The 25,062-nt window shown below is 33.6% G+C and overlaps 1 protein-coding gene across 2 annotated transcripts in view; it reads right to left on the bottom strand.

Annotated features, from left to right (window-relative positions):
* Nucleotides 1-1,017: 1,017 nt before the first annotated feature.
* LOC122750190 (lipase member I-like) overlaps nucleotides 1,018-25,062 on the bottom strand; it is a 76,276-nt gene continuing 52,231 nt past the window's right edge. For both annotated transcript variants that reach the window (XM_043996866.1, XM_043996865.1), the window contains 4 exons: nucleotides 22,431-22,526; nucleotides 13,047-13,158; nucleotides 10,174-10,353; nucleotides 1,018-1,481 (listed from right to left, as the gene is read on the bottom strand). In XM_043996866.1, coding sequence (XP_043852801.1) covers nucleotides 1,394-1,481; nucleotides 10,174-10,353; nucleotides 13,047-13,158; nucleotides 22,431-22,526 — 476 coding nt within the window. In that variant the 3' untranslated portion in view covers nucleotides 1,018-1,393. The remainder of the gene's footprint in view (nucleotides 1,482-10,173; nucleotides 10,354-13,046; nucleotides 13,159-22,430; nucleotides 22,527-25,062) is intronic.

Raw genomic sequence — 25,062 nt, forward strand, 5'->3', positions numbered from 1 at the left:
AACACCATTAGCCACATCCCAGAAATTTTGGTATGTCATTTTGTCATTATCATTTTCTCTTATATAATCATCATTTCTATGATTTATTCTTTGACTCATTCATAATTTAGGATTTTGTTGTTAAATCTCCATTTGGGTCTGTGTCTTTTGTTTGTTGTTCTTAAACTGATTATGATTTCTATTGGGTTTTTGTCTATAAAGGACATATTTACTATTTCTTCCTTTAGTTTGTAATACCTCTATGCCCTAATACCCATTAACTTTTGTTACAAATTAATAATCAATGTTTATAAATCAATGTTCTCCTGGTTTATAGGATCATTGTCTTTGAGATGGAAAGTCCTTCAGCTGGATGATGGATTCAACATAGGGAATATGACAAATTTTTAGGTCATTGGCAACATGCAAATTTGTTTTACTCAACTATTCATATTTTTTCAAGGTTTGGTTTTTCTTTTATTTCTCTTTCTACTTCCCCACAATTGGTGGAGTGAGGATGGGAAGGAGAAAAAATAACTGCTTACTAATTGAAAAATTAAGTTAAAGTCTTTATAAAAGCAAAGACTTAAGGGGTAATCAAATCAAACTACCTCATTTTATTGATGAGAAAGCTGAGACCCAGAAAATATATAGATGGTAAGTGGCAGACCTGGGATTTAAGCCCAAGTTTTCTACCTCCAAATCTAGTGCCCTTTTTATTGTGTCACATTGATTTTATTTTCTTTGTTTTGCATAATTTCATATTTCCTCCTACCTGTCTTTGAATTTCTCGCATCAATCATTTTAAATGGTTCAATCATTTTCAGTTACATTTATATTTTTAGCTGTACTATGTTCATCTATTTCCACTCAATCAACATATAGATTCTTCTAGTATTTTTGGTATTATAATGGTCTTCATTCCAATGGCTTCATATAGTCATAAACTTGGATTGAAAAATAATATGCTTTTTAAACCTTAAAATTATCAAAATTTATTAACAACAACAAAAACAACAACAATTTATTCTACCACCACAGGGCACTAAAAATGCCTGGGAATAATTTAAGTAGCATATTGAATTCTTTCAGATGCAATTCTGAAGATCTACATTCCTTATTAAAATACATTCTTATTTATTAACAATACAATTATGGAATAGATATTATAAAAACAAGTTAGATAATGTAATGTTTTCCTCAGAAACTCCATTTTGTTTTACTATGTTCTCTGTATATTGACTTTTCAACATTTCTCCAAAACACAGGATCATTTTAATTTCATATTGAATGATTCTTTCTGGAAAAGGAAATCTCGGTACAGGCCAAGGATTACTATGCCTTCCCATCACCATGATTTCTTGACCAATATAAAGTCCAGTATTTCCATATTCATTGCAAAATACCACTTTGTCTACATGCCTGTTGGGGTACAGGAATGTGGTTTGAATGTCGTTTCCACATTTTCTTTCAGTACAAAATCATACCTGCAAAGCTGTGGTCTAAGAGAGGGAGAGAAAAAAGGAGGGAAAGAGGGAAAAGAATTAGTACAACAACAAGACTTCACATTTTTCCCCATATGAATATGCTAAGTCTATAGAAGCCATTTGGTATTTTGGGAAGACTGGTAGTGATCAGTTTGGAGCTTGAAAGCTGGGATTGTGTTGTCATCCTTATCTCTGATTTTCAGTTTCCACATCTATAAAAGGGGATAAGAATGGCTGTGCTTTTCTTTTTCACAGGACTGTGGTGAGTAAAACATTTTATAAACCTTAGGGCATGATAGAAATTTATAGAATCAGTTTGATGGAACAGTGAGCTTAAATAGAGTGGTAGTGGGAGAAAAGATTAATCATGAACCAATTAATCATTTCCACTGATAAAATCATATCAATTTCTGATGTTGAGCCATTTGATATTATGAAAGACTTTGGTGACTTTATTTTGGGATTCTTCAGTAGCTAAGTCTACAGGAATAGTTTCAAGGCATCAGCACAAGGATTGTTCCCAGGATAATGGATGATACCACTGGTTTCAAAACATTGCTATTACCAAGGCTCTTGGTTTCAGAGTCCTAAGCTGTCTCCATAATGGTCTTAGAGGAGATGGTAGTTAAGATAGTAGCAGTGTGGGGCAGCTAGGTGGTGCAGTGGATAGAGCACCGGTCCTGGATTCAGCAGGACCTGAGTTCAAATCTAGCCCCAGACACTTAACACTTACTAGCTGTGTGACCCTAGGCAAGTCACTTAACCCCAATTGCCTCACCAAAAAAAAAAAAAAAAGATAGCAGCAGTGGTTTGACTTTTCTGGCACTGTTCTCTCCTGTCTCTCCATTAGAGTGCCTTTCTGCTTTAGCCTTGCCTGGCATGTTTTTAACAATGGTTGGCAGTTGTTGGGATAGGTGGTCTCTTCTGCACAGGAGCTGCCTCCCTGGATGAGGTTGGTTTAGGGGATTGATGCTATTGCTAGGTCTTCTGTATATGTTTGCCTATTGATGGCAATTGGTCAGAAGTTGTTGCTAATGTGTTGGGAGAGGTGAAGTACTTTTCTCCCCCTTTTTTGTAGGGCAATAAGGGTTAATTGACTTGCCAAGAGTCACACAGCTAGCAAGTGTCTGAGGCTGGATTTGAACTCAGGTCCTACTGAATCCAGGGCTTGTGCTTTATCCGCTGTGCCACCTACGTGCCCTGGGGTGAAATACTTCTTAAGAAAATATGTACCTACCTCAGAAGATTCCAAATTTTAAAGCACTATAAAATGTATTAGTATTGTAATATTTACCTGTATATGAATTAATACTAAATTATTATTTTATCATTGGTTATCATGATTAATTTTTTATCCTTTAGGATTTGAGCCAAGATAGTGGAGAAAAGGCAGTGACTCATCTGAACTCTCCCAAATTCCCCTCCAAACAACTTTAAATAATGCCTCAAAATAAATTATTGAGTGGCAGAGTCCATAAATAAATAGGATAAAACAACTTTCTAACCCATTAAAATTTAGAAGCTAAGCAGGAAATATATGTTTTATTGGTGTGAGAGTAGAGCTCAGCCAGAGAAAACAATGCTCAGGCAAGTCATCAATGCACACTAGGCACAAACCACAAGCTGGACTTGGGAGCACCTGAATTGGAAGCTTCTGAAAATTTCAGCACACAAATAGTAAGAGGGTCTGACAGTTGGTTAGAAGGAGATTACAGGGCAGCTAGGTGTCACAGTGTATAAGACACCAGCCCTGGATTCAGGAGGACCTGAGTTCAAATCCAGCCTCAGATACTTGATACTAGCTGTGTGACCGTAGGCAAGTCCCTTAACCCTCATTGCCCCACCAAAAAAAAGATTACAGAAGTCCTTTTTCTGGCACTTGGTGCAGGACTCTGTTGAATTGCCTATAGTGGGATTTAAGTTGCAGTCCTGGGTCATATTCCCTGGGTGAGGAGGAGCACAAGCCCACCAGAGCTTGGGGCCACAGGGGTGCTGGAACCTTGGTCATTGATCAAGGGAGAAAAAGATTGCTTGTGGTTATTCAAAGACTAGAGAACAGGGCAGAAAAATAGTAAAGACATCTCTTCTTAAATCATACCACCTTGAAAGAATGGAAAACTTATAAACCCTAAGAACTAGCTCTGAAAATAGCTACACCAAAAAATCTAAGCTTGGTACAATGCCCCCTCCACTCTAAGAGTAGTGTCCAACTTTATAAAATGTTAAAAGTGAAGAAATAGGCTGGAAAATGAGCAAATAACAAAAAAAAGATCTTGACCATGGAAAGTAACTGTCATGACAGGGAAGATCAAAACACAAACTCAGAAGAAGACAACAACATCAAAGAAGTTACATTCAGAGCCTCAAAGAAAAATGTGAATTAATTTCAGGTCCAGAAAGAATTTTTGGAAGAACTCAGAAAGGCATTTAAAAATGAAATGAGAGGTAGAGGAAAAATTGGGGGAATTGACAGTGATGCAAGAAAATCGTGAAAAAGTCAACATCTTGGTAAAGGAGGCATAAGAAAGAACTAAAGAAAATAACACCTTCAAAAACAGAATATGGTGAATGGTAAAAGAGGCACAAAAATCAACTGAAGAGAAGAACGTATAGAGCAGAGTTGAACAATTAGAAAAAGATGTACAAAAATTCACTGAAGAAAGAACTCCTTAAAAAGTCAAATTGGTCAAATGGAAAAAAAGGTGTAGAAGTTCAATGAAGAAAAGAATTCCTTAAAAATTAGAATTGGGAAAGTGGAAGCTAATGACTCAAGAAACAATAAAACAAGATTAAGAGAATGAAAAAATATAAAATATTTCATTGGAAAAATAATTTATCTGAAAAATATATCAAGGAGAGATAATTAAGAATTATTGGGCTGTCTAAAAGCCATGACAACAAAAAAGCCTAGACAACTTATTTCAAGATATTTTCAAGGAAAACTGCCCCGATAGTCTAGAACCAGAGGGTAAAATAGAAATTTAAATAATCCACCAATTATCTCCCAAAAGAGATCCCAAAATGAAACTCCCAGGAATATTATAGCCAAATCCCAGAGCACCTAGGTCAAGGAGACAATATTGCAAACAGTCAGAAAGAAAAAAATTCAAATATTATGAAGCCACAGTGAGATACACAAGATTTGGCAGCTTGTAGAATAAAACATTTAAGGTCGGGGCAGCTAGGTGGTGCAGTGGATAAAGCACCAGCCCTGGATTCAGGAGTACCTGAGTTCAAATCTGGCCTCAGACACTTAACACTTACTGGCTGTGTGACACTGGGCAAGTCACTTGACCCCCATTGCCCCGCAAAAAAACAAACAAAAATAAAACATTTAAGGTCTTGGAATGTGATCATTTGAAGGAGAAAAGAGCTAGGATTACAACCAAAAATTATCTACGCAGCAAAACTGAACATAATTCTTCAGGAGAAAATGGAAATTCAATGAAACAGAGGACTTTCAAATATTTCTAGTGAAAAAGCCAGACCTGAATATAAAATTTGACTTCCAAATACAAGACTCAAGAGAAATATAATAAGGTAAATAGGTAAGAGAAATCATAAGGGTTTCAATAAGGATAAACTCTGTACATTCTAAAATAGGAAGATGATACTTATAATTCCTAAGAACTTTATCATTATTAAGACAGAAAGAGTATACATAGAAAGCACAGTGATGTAAGTTGACTATGATGGGATGATATCTTAAAAACAAAGTTAAAGGGTGATAAAGAAGTTGCACTGGGAGAAGGGGGAAGGGAGAGATACAATGGGGTAAATTATCTCATAAAATAGGTACAAAAAACCTTTACAGAATAGGGGAAGATGGGATATGTAGTAGGGGTGAGGAGCATTTGAACCTTATTCATTGGAATTGGCTCGAAGAGAGAATAACACACACACATTTGGGTATAGAAATCTATCTTACCCTACAGGAAAGTAGGAGTGGGAAGTGAATAAAACAAGGGCATAATGCTGATAGAAGGGAGAGTAGATTAGGTGAAATAATAGCCTGAAGCAAAACATTTTTGAGAATGAAGAGAGAGAGAGAGAGAGAGAGAGAGAGAGAGAGAGAGAGAGAGAGAGAGAAGGCTAAATGTGGGAAGATGAAATAATAGAATGGAGGGACATACATAGTAATCATAACTCAAAATTTTATAACAATTTTCTTTAATATATAAAGAATTCTCAAATATATAGAGAACAGAGTCAAATTTATAAAAATAAGAACCATTCCCCAATTGTTAATGGATATCAACAGGCAGTTTTCAGATGAAGTAACCAAAGTTATCTATAGTCATATGAAAAAATGCTCTAAATTATTATTGATTAGAGAAACACAAATTAAAACAGGTCTGAGGTACCACCCCACACCTATCATATTGGCTATTATAACAGGAAAGAAAAACTTCAAATGTTGACGCTGATGTTGGAAAAGTCAGCCATTAATGCACTGCTGTGAAATGACTCAACCATTCTGGAGAGCAAAAACTATGCCCCAAACACTATAAAATCATGCCTATCTATTGACCCAGCCATGCCACTACTAGGTTTGTATCTCAAAGAGAGATAAAAAACAAAAAGGAAAATAATCTATATGTATACAAATATCTCTTTTAGTGGTGTCAAAGAATTAGAAATGGAGGGGATTCCCTATCAATTGGGGAATGGCAATATGATTGTGATGGAATATTATTGTACTCTATGAAATGATGAGCAAGATACTCTCAGAAAAACCAGGAGGGACTTACATGAACTGATGCAAATTGAGATGAGCAGAACCTGGATAACATTGTACTTAGTAACAGCAATATTATGTGATGATCAGCTATGAATGACTTAGTTATTTTTAGTAATATAATGATCCTAGAAAATTCCAAAGAACTTCTGATGAAAAATGCTATCCACCTGAATCTGAATTCAGATTTAAGCATACTTTTTTAAAAAATTTTTTCTTGAGGGTTTTTTTTTTTTTGGTGAGGCAATTGGGGTTAAGTGACTTGCCCAGGGTCAAACAGCTAGCAAGTGTCAAGTGTCTGAGGCCAGATTTGAACTCAGATCCTCCTGAATCCAGGGCTGGTGTTCTATTCACTGTGCCACCTACCTGCCCCTTGAGGCTTTTTTTTTTGAGAGAATCTGTTTTCTTTCACAACATGACTAATATGGAAATGCATCTTGCATGACTTCACATGTATAACGTATATCAAATTGCTTGCCTTTCCAATAAGAGGGGAGAGAACAAATGTTAAAAACTATTTTTGTATAATTGGGAAAAATAAAAATTAAGCACATAAAAATTGCAGCTCTAATCAAAATAGATTTTGAATAGCTTTTAAAAATATATATGTAAATATATATTTAAAATAGTTTTTTTTAAACCAATGGAAAAAACCCGACAAGTATAAACGTCCTTAATAAATTTTATAGATTTTTACAACAGAATTTTAAAAATGATTCATTCCTATAGAATTCTTTTTTTTTTTTTTAGGCAATGGGGGTTAAGTGACTTGCCCATGGTCACACAGCTAGTAAGTGTCAAGTGTCTGAGACTGGATTTGAACTCAGGTACTCCTGAATCCAGGGCCGGTGCTTTAACCACTGCGCCATCTAGCTGCCCCCCCCCCCTTATAGAATTCTAATACACAAATTCTGATAGTTTCTTGCCCCATCTCATTCCTATGTCCAATTAGTCATTAAGACACAAAGATTAACTTCTTAGGCTATATATATAAATTGGGCCTTAGTGACTTAGTCCAACATCTTCATGTAGGAAATGATCAAGCCCAAATTCATATAGATAATAAAGAACAGATCTGATGTTTTAGCTCATAGCTCCAAATCTTCATTTTTTCCATTTTCATGCTACCTATCAATTCTTTCTTTACAATGTATTTAATATCTACCATTGTCTTTTTCAATCTTACTACTAATCATATCAGGTTCTTGTCACCTGATACCTTTATTGTTTCAATACATTTCTAATTGGCTTTCCTTACTGAAGTCTCTTCCTATTCCATTTCATCCTGCACTTACTGTCACAGAGGTGTTTTTTTAAACCACTGTAATAATTACTACCCCTATTCATAAAATAGTTTTCTTTCTTTTACCAATATTTGAGCTAGAAAGGAAAATATTAACTGTATTTTAATTGTTCAGTTGTTTCTGTCATGTCTGACTCCATTTGGGGTTTTCTTGGCAAAGATACTGGTGTGGTTTGCCATTTCTTTTCCAGCTCATTTTATAGGTGAGGAAACTGAGGCAAAAGGGGTTAAGTGATTTGCCCAGGGTCACATAGCTAGTAAATATTTGAGGGAAGATTCAAACTCAAGTTTGTCTAAGTTCTGTTCTGGCCCTCTATCTATATCTGGTGCACCACCCCAGAAATTCCATGTAGGAGAAAATATTGAAAGGGAAAAACTGATTTTGTACAAGTATTGAATTAATACCCAGGGAAAAAATGAAGCAAGAGATAAACAGTTAAATAAAAGCTTTACTTCTGCATTGTTCACATCCATCCCTTTTTCTCTACATAGCCACCAGCATAGTTAAGGCTTTCATCATACATCACTTAAACTATTGCAATGACTTTCCAATTAGTTACTCTACCTTATCTAATCACACACTAAGCCATCTCTAACATAGCCACCAAAGTGATTTTTCTAAAATGCAATTCTGAGCACCTCACTCTCCTAATTAATAAATCCAGTATCTCTTTGTTATTTATAGGAACAAATAAATTCTTTTTGTTCAGCATTTAGGACCTTTCACAACTTGGTCATAACCTACCTTCCCAGAAATATCACACAATCTAGTCAAGATATCCTTCTTACTATTTGTCATACTTGACAATCTATTTCCAGCTATAAGCTTTTGTCTATTTTCATTGTATCATGTATTTATAGTTGGAAGATACTTTAGGAGCCATCTAATCCAGCCCACTCATTTTATATAGGCCACTGAGGTTAAGTGACTTTCTCAAGGCCAAAATGTTCAGAAGGGTTAATGGTTTTTTTTTAATTCAAAATCCAGTGCTCTTTTCCATTACATATTAACAAATGACATGGTATATACAACCCTCTTTGCAAACCTCAAAGTACTATGGAAATGTCAGATAATGGTAGTAGTTTAAGTAGTAATAGAAGTAGTAGTAATGGTGGTGGTTTAAGAAAAATTGTACCATCCTATCTGATTATGTCATTCCCTTACTCAATTTTTCTTTTTTTAGTCTTTACTCATTTTTCATATTTCTCATGGGAAATACTTGAAAATCCATATCCCTCAGTCTGAAATTTAATGTTCTTTACAATCTGGTCTAATTCACTTTCTGTCTTTTCCCCCACCATGTTCCTGCTGAATCTCACTATTCCATCAAGTTGGTATAATCATTGACTCCTAAAATAATTTTTCATTTTTTACTTCTTTTTTATTTTTTATGTCATTATCCTTATATTAAAATGATCTCTTTCTGGATATATATTTAAATTCTATCCATCATTAAAGCCCTGCTCAAGTCTTTTTTAAACTTATTTTGGTAGGGAGAGATCTATATAACAGGAAATGAAGTATAGCACTGAACAAATGTTTAGATAGGCAAAGTCCACTTTTTCTTCAAGTGTCTGAATAATTGTTTCTGTGAAGATCAGAATGTGATACAGGAAATTAGCTAGAGGTCCCCTTTTCTAACCACTATTCAATTTAAAACAGATAAATTTTAAATTTGCACTGAACTTGAGAAAGTTTAAATCTTGTCCTGAATATACTGCTGACTAACTTGGGCAGTTTCTCCACCCATAAAATAATGACAATGAGTCTTTCTACCTACTTTATAGTTTTGTGAGGTTCAAATGAAAGACTTTGTAACATGTTTATTAACTGTAAAAGCACAATTTAAATATAAGCTAGTAGTGAAAAAAAGATAAGAGCACATATTGAATTTAAAATTATTTAATTGGGGCAGCGAGGTGGCGCAGTGGATAGAGCACCGACCCTGGATTCAGGAGTACCTGATTTCAGATCTGGCCTCAGACACTTAACACATACTAGCTGTGTGACCCTGGGCAAGTCACTTAACCCCAATTGCCTCACTAAAAATAAAAATAAAAATAAAAATAAAATTATTTTATTTATGAAACACTGATTCACATTGAAGTTTCATGGAACATATCTGCTGTATAAAGGTGAATGTATTTGTCCTGACTTAATGTGTATAAGATGATTTTTCATTTGTTTTCCTTAATGGTGTAGACAGTATATAAGTGTAGCCATAATTTAAAGCACTGATTTTAAATTTCTACAAAGTCTTCCCCACTGACATGTATGACATGTATGACCTTCCAATAGAAGGTTTCCATAGCATTACTTGGAGAGTATGGGTAGGCTACCAAACAGATAATACAGAATGTAAATGTTAGATTGGGAAATATAAGGGAAAATAGTTATGTTTTCTTGAATGTTGCCTGTCAAAACCAAAAAGTACAGAAGAAAATTAATTTGGGAAGTGAAAAGCTGATTATGAAAGTTTTGTTTAAGAATAGTACTTGAAACTGAACCACATTTTAAAACATAAAGATGACATATTTTTAGCCAGATGTGGCATAGTAAACAAACAATTTTGCAGCATTTCTTTAAGCAAATGGATTACTAGCTTCCCCAAATTTAAGAACAAATTCCTCAAATAAATATCCAAAATACATATTATATACATTACCTTTCTGGATATGTAAGTGATCTTAATTTTATATGGTGAATCTTGTATTTGCATTTAAGACACTTAAATTTTGCATTCTTTTGAGAATATGTCAAAACAATTTTTGAAATATCTTTAAAGTCATAGTAAAATCCAGCAAGAATACTGACTTCTTCATTGATAGGATATGCTGCCCTATAACTAGAGAGGAAACAGAACACATCATCATAAATGGTTTAAAATAAAGTCTTTAATTCTAAATATAGTAATATTTTACAAATTATGACTGATGATGAAAAGACTGAATGACATAATTTTAACAGAAATGTAGGAAGTAATTTCACATATTGACAGTATCTAGAATTGAGCCAACAGTCCCCCCTCACCCCAATTTGATACAATGTCATATTTATTACTAAGGACAAAATTTATGCATAGTGTTTAATTATAGAAGAATGCTAAGTAAGTTAATTTACTGTCCCTTGTTATGGAAAAGATAAATCAATATAGGATTTTGGATTCCAGCTTTCCATGGGAAAAATGATGCTCTATTTAACAGTAGTAAAGTGATTTTTTTTTACTGTTTTCCATTGTTTAAAAGAATTATAATTTTTTAACTTATGAAATTTTTCCCATATTTAAAATGTGGACACAACTCAGTCCAAATTAATACATAATTTTAAGAGCTGTGAAGATATCATTAAAAGAAGAATTTCATAAAGATAAATAATTGAGTTAAAACAAATAATATGCTGCTATTCAGAGAAGACTAACTTTCTGCAAATATGCATCTGTTGACTGAATTTCACAGTTAAATTGCTATAGCATTTCACCTATGTGAATATATCTTTGTCCTATAACATAAAATAGAAAATAACAATGTAATGGGAGAAAGCACTATACTATGTACAATGCTTGCATTTGTCACATTCTGGTGACAGTCATCGGTATTCCAGAAGAAATTTTTCCTTGGGTTGAATTTGATGATGATAACTGACAACAGAGAGAAGGCAGAGCTGCTCAAATATAATTTATTTCTATTTTCTCTACTAAGGAGAATGACCTCTGCATTGTAAATGACAGAACAAAAATGACTAAGGAAGTAGATATCCAATATAATCTAGCATCTAGGTAGTAATAGAGTATCTACTTTCCTTTGATGAATTCAAATCACCTAGCCCAGTTGACTGACATCTTCTCATCCTGAAAGAACTAGAAAATGTGTTTGCCAAGCCAGTCAATTATATTTGCAGAATCATCGAAAATGTCACCGATATTTTAAGATTGAGGAAGGGTAAATGCTCGCCCAATTTTCACCAAAAGGGAAGAGAATAGACTCTGTATAGTCAATGAACTTAATTTCAATTCTTGGGAAAATTCAATGAGGGATCATTAAATAGATGGTTGGAAAACATCTGGAAATAGAAGATGCTTAAAGGGCAGCTTTATCAATTATAAGTCATAACAGACTAACAATGTTTCACTATGCTTTTATAAGATTTCTAAATTAGTAGATGATGTGGATTCTGTTGATACAATTTACCTAGATTTTATCAAGAGCAGTTATGGATTAGATGATAATACAATTATATGGATACAAAACTGTTTGGATAGGCTCATTCAAAATAGTAATTAATGGTTCAATAATAACATAAGGGTTCTCTGGTGGATATCTCAGGAATCATTGTTTGTCCTGGTTCTATTTCATATTTTTATCAATGATTTGGGAAAAGTTAAAGATGGCAGGTTCACCAAATTTGCAACTGACACAAGGTGTTTGGGATAGTAGACACCAGATGCCAGAGTCAGGATGCAAAAGAATTTTGAGCAATTGTGTCAAACTCCTTTAGAGAGAGAGATCCTCACTGGTCTCACATTGACTTAGAAAACCTCAGAGTAACATCGTCTAAGTTGAACTGTATATTTTATTTATTTTATTAAACATTTCTCAGTTACATTTTAATCTGTTTCCAGCCATACAGAAAGTTTTATAGAAGGAGCTGTGAGTTTTAGACCTCTGGGCTGGTTCATTGGGTGAATATAATTATATAAATTTCAGTAGGGAAAAATATAAAGGCTTACAAATATATATGTATATATATATATATATAAACTAAAGTGGTTTTAAAAATAAGATTTATAAATATTACATTGCTAAATAACAATTCTTTTGAAAAAGTAATGGGAGTTTTCATGGCCTGCAAGCTCAATATGTCAACATCGTAGTCCCAGGCAAAACCTAAACCAAACCAAAACAAATAAATAAACAAAAAATAACCCAACCAAAACTAGTGGGATGTTGGGCTGCAGTAAGAGAGGCAGAACTTCAGGTATCAATTTTTTCTACCATGACTTCATCAGACCTTATTTAAATTATTGTGTTCAGTTCTTAGTGCTACTTTCCTAAAGAAAGATATTGATAAGATGGAGAGTGTCCAGAAGATGGCATTAGAATAGGGAAAGGGTCTGGAATCCATGTAATCTGAACTTCAATGTAAAGAAATGAGTATTTTTAGCTTGGAGAAGAGAAGATACAGGTGGAAAAGTATAGCTTTCTTCTAGAATATAAAGAAATATTTTGATGAATAGGAAATAGACATTATTTTTGGCCTTTGAGCAATAATCCGAAGTATTATGAAAGGCACTTGCAAGAGGAAAAATTAGATTTTATATAAGGAAAATTTCATAGTAATTAGGACTGTCCAAAAATAGAATAGAGGGCATGGAGAAGTGAGAGGTTCCCTCTCTGTTGAAGTCTTCAAGTAGCAGTTGGACAACCACATGCCAAATATATTATAGTGGAAAGTCCTTTTTATATGGATTAAACTAGATAGCTCATGTGGTGCCTTCCAAATCTCAAACTCAGTGTTTCTATAATTATTTATATTACTTACCTTTTGATTTTGGATTCTTCCACTTTCCCATATATATCTATTAATTTAATTTTCATGTAACCTTCCTTTGTAACATTCTCCAAAATAACAATATCAAGAATATAATGATACACTGAAAATCAAAATACATGGTTTCAAATTTATGTTAACATTATCAACATAATCATGGATTTAAATATTGTAACTTAAATTCATTTAAAATTTATTATTATTATCATATTCATTTCTAACATGCTTTTCTTTATAAATTTTGAGTTCCAAATTCTTTCCTTCCTTTCACTTCCTCTACCATCTAGTGAGGAGGCAAGCAATATATCAACTATACATGTGAAAGAATGCAAAACATATGTCCATATTTCAAAAAAGCAAGAAAAATCAAGAAAGTAAGAAGATTGTGCTTACACTAGCACCCCAAATTTATCAATTCTCTCTTTGGGGGTGGATAGTGTTTTTTTCATCATGAGTCCTTTGAAATTTTCTTGGATCGTTGTATTGATCAAAGTACCCAAGCCTTTCACAGTTGATCATCATTACAACATTGCTGTTAGTGTGCATAATAATCTCACAGTTTTTCTCATTTCATTTTGCTAAGGAGTTTTCTGAAACTACCCCATTTGTTCTTTCTTATAGCACAATAATACTCCATCACAATTATATGTTATACCTTGTTCATTCATTCCCCAATCAATACACATCCCTTCAATTTCCAATTCTTTGCTACCACAAAAAAACTGCTTATATATTTTTGTACATATATGCTCTTTTCCTTTTTCTTTATTCTCTTTGGGATGTAGATCTAATAGTGATATTGTGGGGTCAAAGGGTATGCACAATTTTATAGTCTTTTTGGCATAGTTCCAAATTACTTTTCAGAATGGTTAGAACAGATCACTATTCCACCAGTAGTTCATTAGTGTATCTATTTCCCCCTCTTCCCCTCCAGCATTTGTCATTTCTGAAGCTGTAAGAGTTGTTTTAATATGTATTTCTTTAATTCCTAGTGATTTAGAACATTTTCATATGATTATAGATAGCTTTGACTTCTTCAGAAAACTGCTTGTTTATATCCTTTGATTTTTTATCAGTTGGGGAATAGACTTAATTTTTGTAAATTTTACTCTGTTCTATACTTATTATATGTTTGAGAAATGAGGCATTGGGGTCAGCCCGGTGGTGCAGTGGATAAAGCTCCAGCCCTAGATTCAGGAGGACCTGAGTTCAAATCTGACCTCAGACACTTGATATTTACTAGCTGTGTGACCCTGGACAAGTCACCTAACCCTCATTGCCCCACCAAAAGAAAAAAAAGTGGAGAAATGAGGCCTTAGTCAGAGAAACTTGCTTTAATTTTTTTTTTATATTAGTTCAATGTCTATGGTACCTTATAGTAAAATGTGGTTTACTTGATTACTTTTTTAATTGGTTCTACTTTTGCTTTTGCTTTATCTGAGATCATGATTGCCATCCCTGTCTTAAGTTAAATTCTTATTTTATTTCTGTAAACATATAGTGAAATGGATGGCCAAGAGAAAAATATTGGGAGAGATGACTTGGATTCTCAATAAATCATTTCATTTCTCATATTCTTTCCTATAGTCTTCTAATTCTAAATAGTGAGATGACATTTCCATCAATTATGCTACAAATAAAACACAGGAACAAATAAGTATCTAGTGAACAAGTCTAGCCCTGAAGGTGCTAAAGCACTGTTAAATTTCAAGTCAGAAGAGGAGAAAGTAAGATATATAGCCTTTAAAATTCCTAAGTCTAAGAGATAAACTCCTGAAAAATAGAAAATACACTCACTAAATATTGTGATGAAATCAAGGTTTTAAGGGAGAAATATCCCCTCTCTGTGTTCATGTGGTAGATAACTGCTACTAAAATATTTCTACCACAATACAGAAATTATTAAGGGTAAAAGCCCAGTTAAGACTCCCTATGGAGCCTTAAAGAAAGAATTAAAATAAATAATTAAAATTAAATTAAAGAAATAATTAGTTTACATAATCAATCTTATACATTCCTCATTGGCCATAAAAGTTAAAGAAAAGACATTCATAATTCCATGCTTCCTTTAATGTCATAAAAGTTGAAAAAATCTAAACAATCATAATCTCATATATAAACTTAATTAAATAAACTTTCATAAACTAAGTCACTTCACAGATTAAACTACATTTAGAGAGTTCACAAATAGAATTGAGGTAGAAGATTTACATTTCACCGAAATAACTATGAACACTAGTGTCAGTGAAATATTTTCTTATACAGGCAAGGGAGATGATATGTTATACAGCAAATATTTAGGTCAAAGAAATTATTTGCCCCCTTAAGTATTATATCTGTGAGAGATTTTAACCATGGCTCTCTGAAAATTGCCTCAATTTTCTTTTTGCTATTGACCTGATCTTAGTAACTGTGTAGGAAAAAAAAGTAAGAAAAAATCAGAATAATTGCTAGTCTAAACTGTTGTTGTTCACAAATAATGTAGTAGCTACCCTTGTGGATAATCATAGAAGAAAGACAAAAGTTCACAAGATATTGAATTGATCGAATGCAGTACTTAGTTTTATTTCACCCTTATTAGAGGTTTCAAACAACAAATGTTGTTCATCCTTCATTTATGAAATAGACCAATGACATCATGGGATGATGTCTTAACTTGTGCATGAATTAGATTTAAGTGATGCAGAGATATGCAAAGTCATCAGCCTCACTCTTTCTCCAGAGTCATTGAAGTCCAGTGGCAGGACAAAAGTCAAGACAAGCACAGGCAATATGACCACTTGTTGACTATATTATACTGGTAATTTCTTGTAAGTATAGGTTGAACTCATCATTAATCATATGAAAAGCACAGGAATAGTTTTGCGTTTTTGCTCTCCTTGCTATATGCACTGAGTGAAAATTTATGTGGAAAATTATTTTCTATCCTATTCTGTCTTATCCTATCGTATACAATCGGTTCCCATTCCTTCTAATTCAATTTGATTTTATTCCTTTTAGGGTTAGAGATTTCATTTTTCTGAATTTTAATAAAACTTTCACAGTTTAAAATTCCAAATGTTACAGATTTTATTCATTTTGTGAGATTTTCTCATTGGTTATTTGTTGTCTAATTCTCATGTTGTCAAGTTTTGTATGAAGACTTGAAATATTTGAAAACATTTATGTTTAGAATTATTTTCTAAACTTCTTTTCCAAACTGAATAATCCTAGTTCCTTTTACTTTCCCTCATGCCTCTACTTCTATCACCCTTTATTCATATTGTTATAAGTTTTTCTTTACATTGTGTTTTCTTTTAGGAGTTTTTTATAAGGAGAATTCACTTCTAGTCAATATTCTAGCACTAAATTGCTTCTATGACCTTATCCAAATCGCTTTAATTTTTTGGACCTTTCTTTTTTCTTGTCTTTAAAATAAACTTAATAAATTTATATCTATACTCATCTGATGATCCATGAGTCCTGTGGTTTAGGCTGGCTTTGTGAGTTGAGATTTTGTTCACCCTTTAGATATAAATATAATATAGATGGTAATAATCAGCATATGGACAAAGGATTGTGAGTTGACATATTTAGGTATTCTTTAGTGTAGTAAGCTAGCTAAAATAGTTTAAGTTAAGTGATAAAATAGTCAGATTAAAGTAAGTCAAATGCTTGAAGCTCATTCCTTCTGAAACTGTATAGCTAGGAATCATATAACTGAAGCTGATAAGTTTTCCAGTATCCATTAAATTCCATTTGCAATTCCAATTGTGGTTAGATCTCTAGCAATCAGCTTAAAGGCCAGGTACCCAGAATAGTAACTTCTGAGCTAGAATGGACCACTCAGGGCTTAAGAAAAAGTCACCTAATGGAAGATGGTAGACTCTGTTGTCCACCATAAAAAATCAACACTAGTTGTTTCACCTCAGGTTTGTAGCTTGAATCTACATGAGACTGGTTCCTCTTGCAAGTGCGTACTTTTATGATTTTGTTTTGTGGATGCAATGGGAGGAACTTCTCTAAAAATAGTAGTGTATAAATATCCTTTAGCCCGGTGTGGGTACAAAAACCCTTGGGACCTGTGGCTCCTGGCTTTTTGTCTTAGACCTGAGACCAGCTTTATTGTGAGACAGGATCCCTCTCTCATTAAACCTATTTTCTTCAGTTTGAGACTTTATTTTTTCTTTGTCTGACATCCAACTTAGAAATTTTTGTGACAGCTCCATTCAAATATCTAAGAAGGAGAAAAGCTCCAAAAGGGATGGAGCAGAAATCACAGAGAAATGAGCCAGCACTAGGATATTTGAGAATGGGTTTTTGAAGGAAGAGAGGGAAGAGTGATAGCCAGATGATTTTTTTCTTAATTCCTGATCTGACCTCAACCATGATACACTGCTCTATTGGCAATTTATATATTATGAGTATCCAGCCCAATGAAGTGCTAAGTGCTTGGAATATAATAATAAACAGAAAATATTCTTTATCAAATGGTAGCTCACTTCTTTTGAGAAGATAGAAAGAGTACATAAATAGAGAAATACAAAGTAGTTTGGAGAGAGAACAAAATCATTTGGAGTAGAAAGAGAGATTAGGAAGAACTTCACGTAGGAAGGTTTGTATTCCATGCATTTAATGAAGGCTTAGAGGCAGGATGTTGAATTTTAATAATAGCTAGTAAAACAATTTATCTAGAATGTAGAGTGCATGATGGGGACTAATATGAAATAAGATGCTAGAGGGAAATACCAGGTTGGCAATTTTTCATTTTATCTTAGAAACTATAGGGAACCAATGAAGAATTTTAAATAGGAAAATAATAGTCAGACATGTGCTTTAAGATGATTTTGGCATCTGGGTGAGGGATGTTTGATAGAGAGTATAGACCAAAAGTGACTAATTAGTGATTGTAATAATTGATGGGGATCTGGATTAAGGTAGTGAGCTTTTTTAGTAAAGAGGAATGGATAGATATGAGAACTATTATATAGGTAGAATTGACAAATCTTAACAATTGATTGAATGGGGAGGGCTAAAAAGGGGGACAGAAGATACAAAGATCATTATATGGCTGTAAACTTGAATGACAAGAAGGATGATGGATCCCTTAAAAATAAGAGAGAAGTTTTGAGATGGGATAAGTTTAAGTGAAAATGAATTGTTTTAGACATGCTTGCTGTTTGAGATGTCAGTGGGATACATAGTCGAGCTATTAAGCAGGCAACATAGGACTGATTTTCAAGAGAGAGAATAGCATAAGGCACCTAAGATTGGAAGTCATTTACATAGAGATAATTATTTATCTCAAGAAAGCATATGTGAATACTTAGATGGATAGAATAGAGAAAGAAGAGAAAGAAGAAAATGGGCACTACTTTCATGTTAGGAATTGTGGCTGAATAATGATAAAAAATGTAGAGGGAAAAGGAATAATAGTTAAATAGGATAACAAGGATAGAACAGTTTCACAAAAAACCAAGAGGGAAAAGATTATCCAGGAAAAGAGGAATGTTCAACAATATAAAAAAACCAAAAAGATGAAAACAATAAAACCCTTCACACTTAGCAGTTGAGATTCTTTAAAACCTCATAGAAAGTAGTTTCACTTGAATGGTGAAGTCATAAACTAAATTATAAATGTTTGAAGAAATGATCTGACAGTGAGGTGATGAATGAAAGGGGTATAGACAACTTTGTGTAGGGGTGGGTAGGATGCAGAGTGCAAAGATGGGGGAGAATATAATGGGGATATAATAATGGGGATAGGGTAAAAAGAGAGGTTGAGAAAGAAAATAGTAAAAATAAAATGGAGGGAAAATCACAAAAAATAATTATAACTTCAAATATGAATGGGATGTTTATAGTGACTCTTTTTGTAGTGGCAAAGCACTAGAAATTTTGGGGATCCCCATCAATTGGGGAATGGTTGAACAAGTTGTAATGTATGGTTGTGATAGAATACTACTGTGCTATAAGAAATGATTAGTTCAATGATCTTAGAAAGGCATGGAAAAAGTTGCAAAAAGTGGCAATGAGTGTGGTGAGCAGAACCAAGAGATAATTGGACATAGTAAGAGCAATATTGTTTTAAGAATGGATTTGGGGGGCAGCTAGGTGGCGCAGTGGATGGCGCACCGGCCCTGGAGTCAGGAGTACCTGAGTTCAAATCCGGCCTCAGACACTTAACACTTACTAGCTGTGTGACCCTGGGCAAGTCACTTAACCCCAATTGCCTCACTAAAACAAACAAACAAAAAAACAAACAAACTTAAAAAAAAAGAATGGATTTGGATAACTGAGTCATTTTTACTATTATAAATACACAATTTAAAAATAAAGGTCATATGAAGAAAGAAGCTATCTGTATCCAGAGAAAGAATTGGTAAATAGAAGTAGGTATAAAATGATTTTATACACACATGCATATCTTTTTGTGTCTAATGGTAGTCATCTCTATGGTAGGACAGGGGGAGGAAAGAAAAAAAAAAGAAAAAAAGAAATTTATATGATAAATTTATTATATACTTAAAAGGAATAGCAAGTTGTACATAACAGATTCACATTTTCACATGTAATCAATCTTTTTTATTATACTATATTATGGACATGCTTGCTTTTGCCATAAATTAAAACTAAAAATAATTTTTAAAAATCTATATATTATGAAGAGATTACAGTATTAAATGAAGGGTCTTGCTTGTTCATTTGTATAGAGAGATACCCGGGCATATTTTAGGAATCTAGGAAGGAATCAATAAGTAGATAAGGAGAAACTGAAGATCAGAGTGAAAGACTAGTTGAAAGGTCTGGGAAGAGATAAGAAGAGCTGTGATCAAGGCCATAAAGATGGGGTTATAACCAACATAGAAAAGGATCATCCATATGCCAAGACTGCAGCAAAAAAGGATAAGATGAGAGATGATGTAAAAGGCTTTTAAGGTATCATGTTGAACAAACTCGACTTTCTTAGTAAATAAAAAAGGTAGATATTCTGCTTAGTGGGACAGAGGAAGAGTGGTATCTTGAGAAGAATATGACCTGTTATTTCTGTGATTCTTAAAAGTTTATGAAACATTTCATAAATAACCCCATTTTCTGCTTATAATTACTCTGTGAAGTAATTAGAGTGTTATTATCCTCATTTTATAGATAAGGAAATTAAGGCTCAGAAAGATACAATGACTTGTCCCTGACCCCTACAGTTAGTAAGCATCAGAGATAAGATTCAAAATTGGGTCTCAAGTCCAGGTGTGGCTTCTTTTCACTATACCACTCTGGGGAGTATGATTAAGATGACCCAGGAAAAATAAAAGGAATGTCATGTAGCACTTATCTTACAGGTTCTTTTTTACAATCAAATGAAAGAATGTAAAAAAATACTTTGCAAACCTCAAAGTACTGTACAAATATTAGCTATTAGTGAAAGCATAATTGAGAACAGTGAATAGTTGTATCACTACCTCCAGGGTGGTTCAGTACAACTTTAAAGCAGGAGTAAAAGTAATAACACAACTAGGTCTGTATCCAAAAGAGATCATAAAAAGGGAAACGGACCCACATATACAAAAATATTTATAGCAACTTTTTTTATGGTGACAAAGAATTGGAAATTGAGGGAATGCCCACCAATTGGGGAATGGCTAAACAAGTTGTGGTATACAAATGTAATCGAATGCTGTTGTGTTAGTGATGAGCAGGCATATTTCAGAAAAACCTGGAAAGACTTAAGTGGACTGATGCTGAGTGAAGTGAGCAGAACCAGTAGAACATTGTACACAGTAAAAACAACATTATGTGATGATCAACTGTGATAGACTTAGCTCTTCTTAGCAAGACAATTCCAAAGGAGTGATGATGGAAAACACTCTCCACATCCAGAAAAAGATCTGTAGAATCTGAGTGCAGATTGAACCATACTCTTTTTACTTTTTTTCTTTCTTGAGGTTTTCCCCTTTTGTTCTGATTCTTCTTTCACAAGATGTCTAATGCACAAATATATTTGATGTGATTGCACCTATATAACCTATATCAGCTTGTTTTCTGTCTCGGGAAGAGGGGTGGGAAGGGAGGGAGGGAGAAAAATTTGGAACTCAAAATCATATAAAAATAAATGTTGAAAACTATCTTTACATGTAACTGTAAAATAATAAAATATTTTTATGATTAAAAAATAAAATGGCAAAAAAAACAGGAGTAAAGAAGGCATATATGGAGGTAACCTAGAATTAGAATTTGTCAATAAGGCAAAAATAATGAAGTATTCAAGGGAAAGTAACAGTTTACTTGGTCAACTGGTGAAGATTATGAAGAGAGGAAATTGAGAACAGAGCAGGGTTTCTGCACTGGGAAATTGGGGAGGAATAGCAGGACTGAAGGTTATGATGAGGTTATGGGTGGATGGTATCAATGAGAGGATAGCAACTGGGAGTTGTATAGAGTTGGGAGATTGGGAGTGGTACCAGGAGAAGGGAGTTCTTGTTTATGTCAAAAATGACTCTGAATTATAGAATAAGGGAGGAGGAAAGAGGAGAAGGGAGAAGTTTGCTAGCCATAGCTTGGAGTAAGTGCCAGTAAGATTTGGAGTTTGTTGCATTGGGATCAAATCTTCACTCTGCTACTTTCCTATCTGCTTTGAGTTTATCATTTAATTCCTTCAGGCCTCTTTTCCTCATCTGTAAAATGAGAGAATTGGATTAAATTACCTCTAACATCTTCAAAGATATGAAGCCTATGATACTATGATACTTTGCTTGTAAAGCTGAAGATAATATTTTTTTTAGTGAGGCAATTGGGGTTAAGTGACTTGCCCAGGGTCACACAGCTAGTAAGTGTTAAGTGTCTGAGGCTGGATTTGAACTCAGGTCCTCCTGACTCCAGGGCTGGTGCTCTATCCACCGTGCCACCTAGCTGCCCTGAAGATAATATTCTAATATATTTAGACATATAACATTAAATGTCTGCTGGACATAGAAGGCATTCTAAGTTCTCAAAAGTCAGTGAAAAAATATAACCCTAATCCCTCAGGTACTACTAAATTGAAAAAGTCTCTTATTATGAACATAGTGTGTCTAATCCTTGAGGATCAGCCTACCTCATTTCTGATAGGCTCATCAGCAGATTGTCTGAAGAAGGATGCATTTTTTTAGCTGAATCAACTCAAAGACAATTCCATTAATTTTTTAGAAGTGTGCCTATGCTGACAATGTCACAGATTCTTAAATATAAAAAACAATTTCAATCTATTTTCATGTAATGATACAAACTTTATAAATCTAACAGTAATGATAACTGAGTTCAACCACTTCTGAAAGGATCATGTGTTTTGGAGGATAATAGAATAAGTAGTAAAAATAAAGTATGAATATAAAATGTGTTTTTAAAAAGTTTACAACTCACTGCAGAATGGCTCCTTGTCAGCAGTATCAAAATAAACATTCATTCCAGGAGGCTGCCTTTCAATTAAAATGTCTTTCCACTGGTCCACATAATAACCTGCAATTTGAAGCATGTAAACCTTAAGTAAGGTTGAAATAAAAATAAATTGCATGAGATAGAATTTTTGAAGAAGAAAAATGATTCAAATAGAAAACCCACTCTATTTTGAATTGAAAATAGTTCACAAAGAAATACTATTTCCTCAAAATAATCTTAGCCCCTCATACTGTATATACGTGTATGGTATATATGCCAAGGTTCTTGCTATTATATTGTATATATTCCCTTTAGAACAGGGAATAGTTTACTTTTCTATTTCTGCCCTTACAGCTTAATAAATACTTGAAGAATGCATTTTCATTCATTAATTTGTAAGAAAGAAATATTAAATATGAGGAATACAAGGAAATATAAAAGGCAGAAAGTATTGATGCAAAGTAAATTAATCAATCCACAAATGCTTGTCATATTTCTATAATCTTCAAGTACTTTTCTGGGTACTTGGATGTTGTTGTTCAGTTGTTCAGTCATGTCAAAACCTTTGTGACCCCCTGGACCAAAGTATGCTAAGCCTATCTATCCTCCATTATCTCTTAAAATCAGTCCAAGTTCTTGTTTGTTGTTTCCGTAACACTATCTCATTTTCTTTTGTTCCCATTTCCTCTTGCCTTTAGTGTTTCCCAACATCAAAATCTTTTCCAGTGAGTCCTATTTTCCCATAATGTGGTCAAAGTAAATTTCAGCTTCAATATTTGACCTTTTAGTGACTAGCCTGAATTAATTTCTTTAAGTATTGACTTATTTGACCTCTTTGCTATTCCAAGGGACTCTCAAAAGCCTTCAAAAGTATTTATCTGTACTGCTCATTTTTCCTTATAGTCCAACTCTTACATCCATATATTGCCACTGCAAAAACCATACCTGTGACTATACAAACCTTTTTTGGTAAGGTGATGTCACTGCTTTTTAGTATGCTGTCCAGATTTTCTATAGTTTTCCTTCTGAGGAGCAAAGGTCTTTTAATTTTATGTCTAGAGTCACTGTATACAGTGTTCTTTGAGTACAAGAATATAAAATCTGACACTGCCTCTATTTCTTCTCTATTTGCCAGGAAGTGATGGGATCAGCTACCAGGATCTTAGTTTTTTTGTGTTAAGCTTCAAGCTAGCTTTTATACTCTTCTCTTTTACCCTTCCCAAGAGGCTTCTTAATTTCTCTTCAATTTCCGCCTTCAATGTGGTCTCATCTACATATCTGGGATTGTTGATATTTCTCCTGGCAACCTAAATTTAATGCATCCAGTCTTGCATTTCTCACGATGTACTCTGCATATAAGTTAAATAAATAATGTGACAGTATATAGCCTTGTCCTACTCTTTTTCCAGTGTTAAACTGATCAGTTGATCCATGTTCAGTTCTAACTCTTGCTTCTTGGTCATCATACAGGTTCTTCAGAAGACAAATAAGATGATCTGGTATTCTCATCTCTTTCAGGAATTGCCACATTTTGTTGTGATCCACACAATTAAAGGTTTTAGTGTAATAAAGAAAGTAGAAATAGATATTTTTCCTGGAACTCTCTTGCTTTCTTCATAATCCAGTGGATGTTGGCAATTTGGTCTTCAGTTCTTCTGTCTCTTTAAAAACTAGCTTGCTCTTCTCATAATTCTTGGTTCATATATTACCAAACTTAAGCTTGCAGAATCTTAAGCATAACCTTTCTGGTATGTGAAATGAGGGTAATTGTTCAGTAATTTGAATATTCATTGGAATTGCCTTCCTTTAGGATTTATCTTTTCCTATCACTGTTGTGTTTTCCAAATTTCCTGGTATAGTGAGTGAAGCACTTTAACAGCATCACCTTTTAGGATTTTAAATGGCTCATTTTGGAATTCCCTCACCTCCACTAGCCTTATTGTTAGCAATGCTTCCCAAGGCCCACTTGATTTCATTCTTACCAGTGCCTGGCTCTAGATCAGCAGTCACATCATTGTGGTTAGTGGTGATGTTAAGCTCTTTCTTGTATAGTTCTTTTGTGTATTCTTGTCACCTCTTTTTATCTCCTCTGCTTCTAAGACCCTACCATTTTTGTCTTTTATCATGCCCATTTTTTGCATGAAACTTTTCCTTGATATCTCGAATTTTCTTGAAGATATCACTTGTCTTTCCCATTGTATTGCTTTCTTCTATTTCTTTAGATTGTTCATATAAGAAAATCTTTTCTCTCTTTATTATTCTCTGGAATTCTACATTTATTTGGGTATAGCTTTGCCTTTCTCCTTTCCTTTTTTCTTTTCTTCTTTCCTCAACTATTCATAAAAGAAATTGTCCCTGCTGTCAAAGAGCTTACATTCTATGGAAAAGAAAAGAACCAGAGCAATAGAACTAACTACAACTATGTAAAGAATTACAAAGTTGAAATTAAAAATTCAGAAAAAATATCAGAAGGGAACATGGAAACAGGACCTTTTGTTAATTAATTTGTACCTTAAAAGGAGCTATAATTAATTTGGTGTGTTTGGATTTATGCACGATATTTAAACATATTTATGTGAATATTTGCTTTTGCTGATGATGAGTAAATTAAATAATT

The sequence above is a fragment of the Dromiciops gliroides genome, chromosome 3 (genome assembly GCF_019393635.1).
Source record: "Dromiciops gliroides isolate mDroGli1 chromosome 3, mDroGli1.pri, whole genome shotgun sequence".
Taxonomy (NCBI): Eukaryota; Metazoa; Chordata; class Mammalia; order Microbiotheria; family Microbiotheriidae; genus Dromiciops; species Dromiciops gliroides.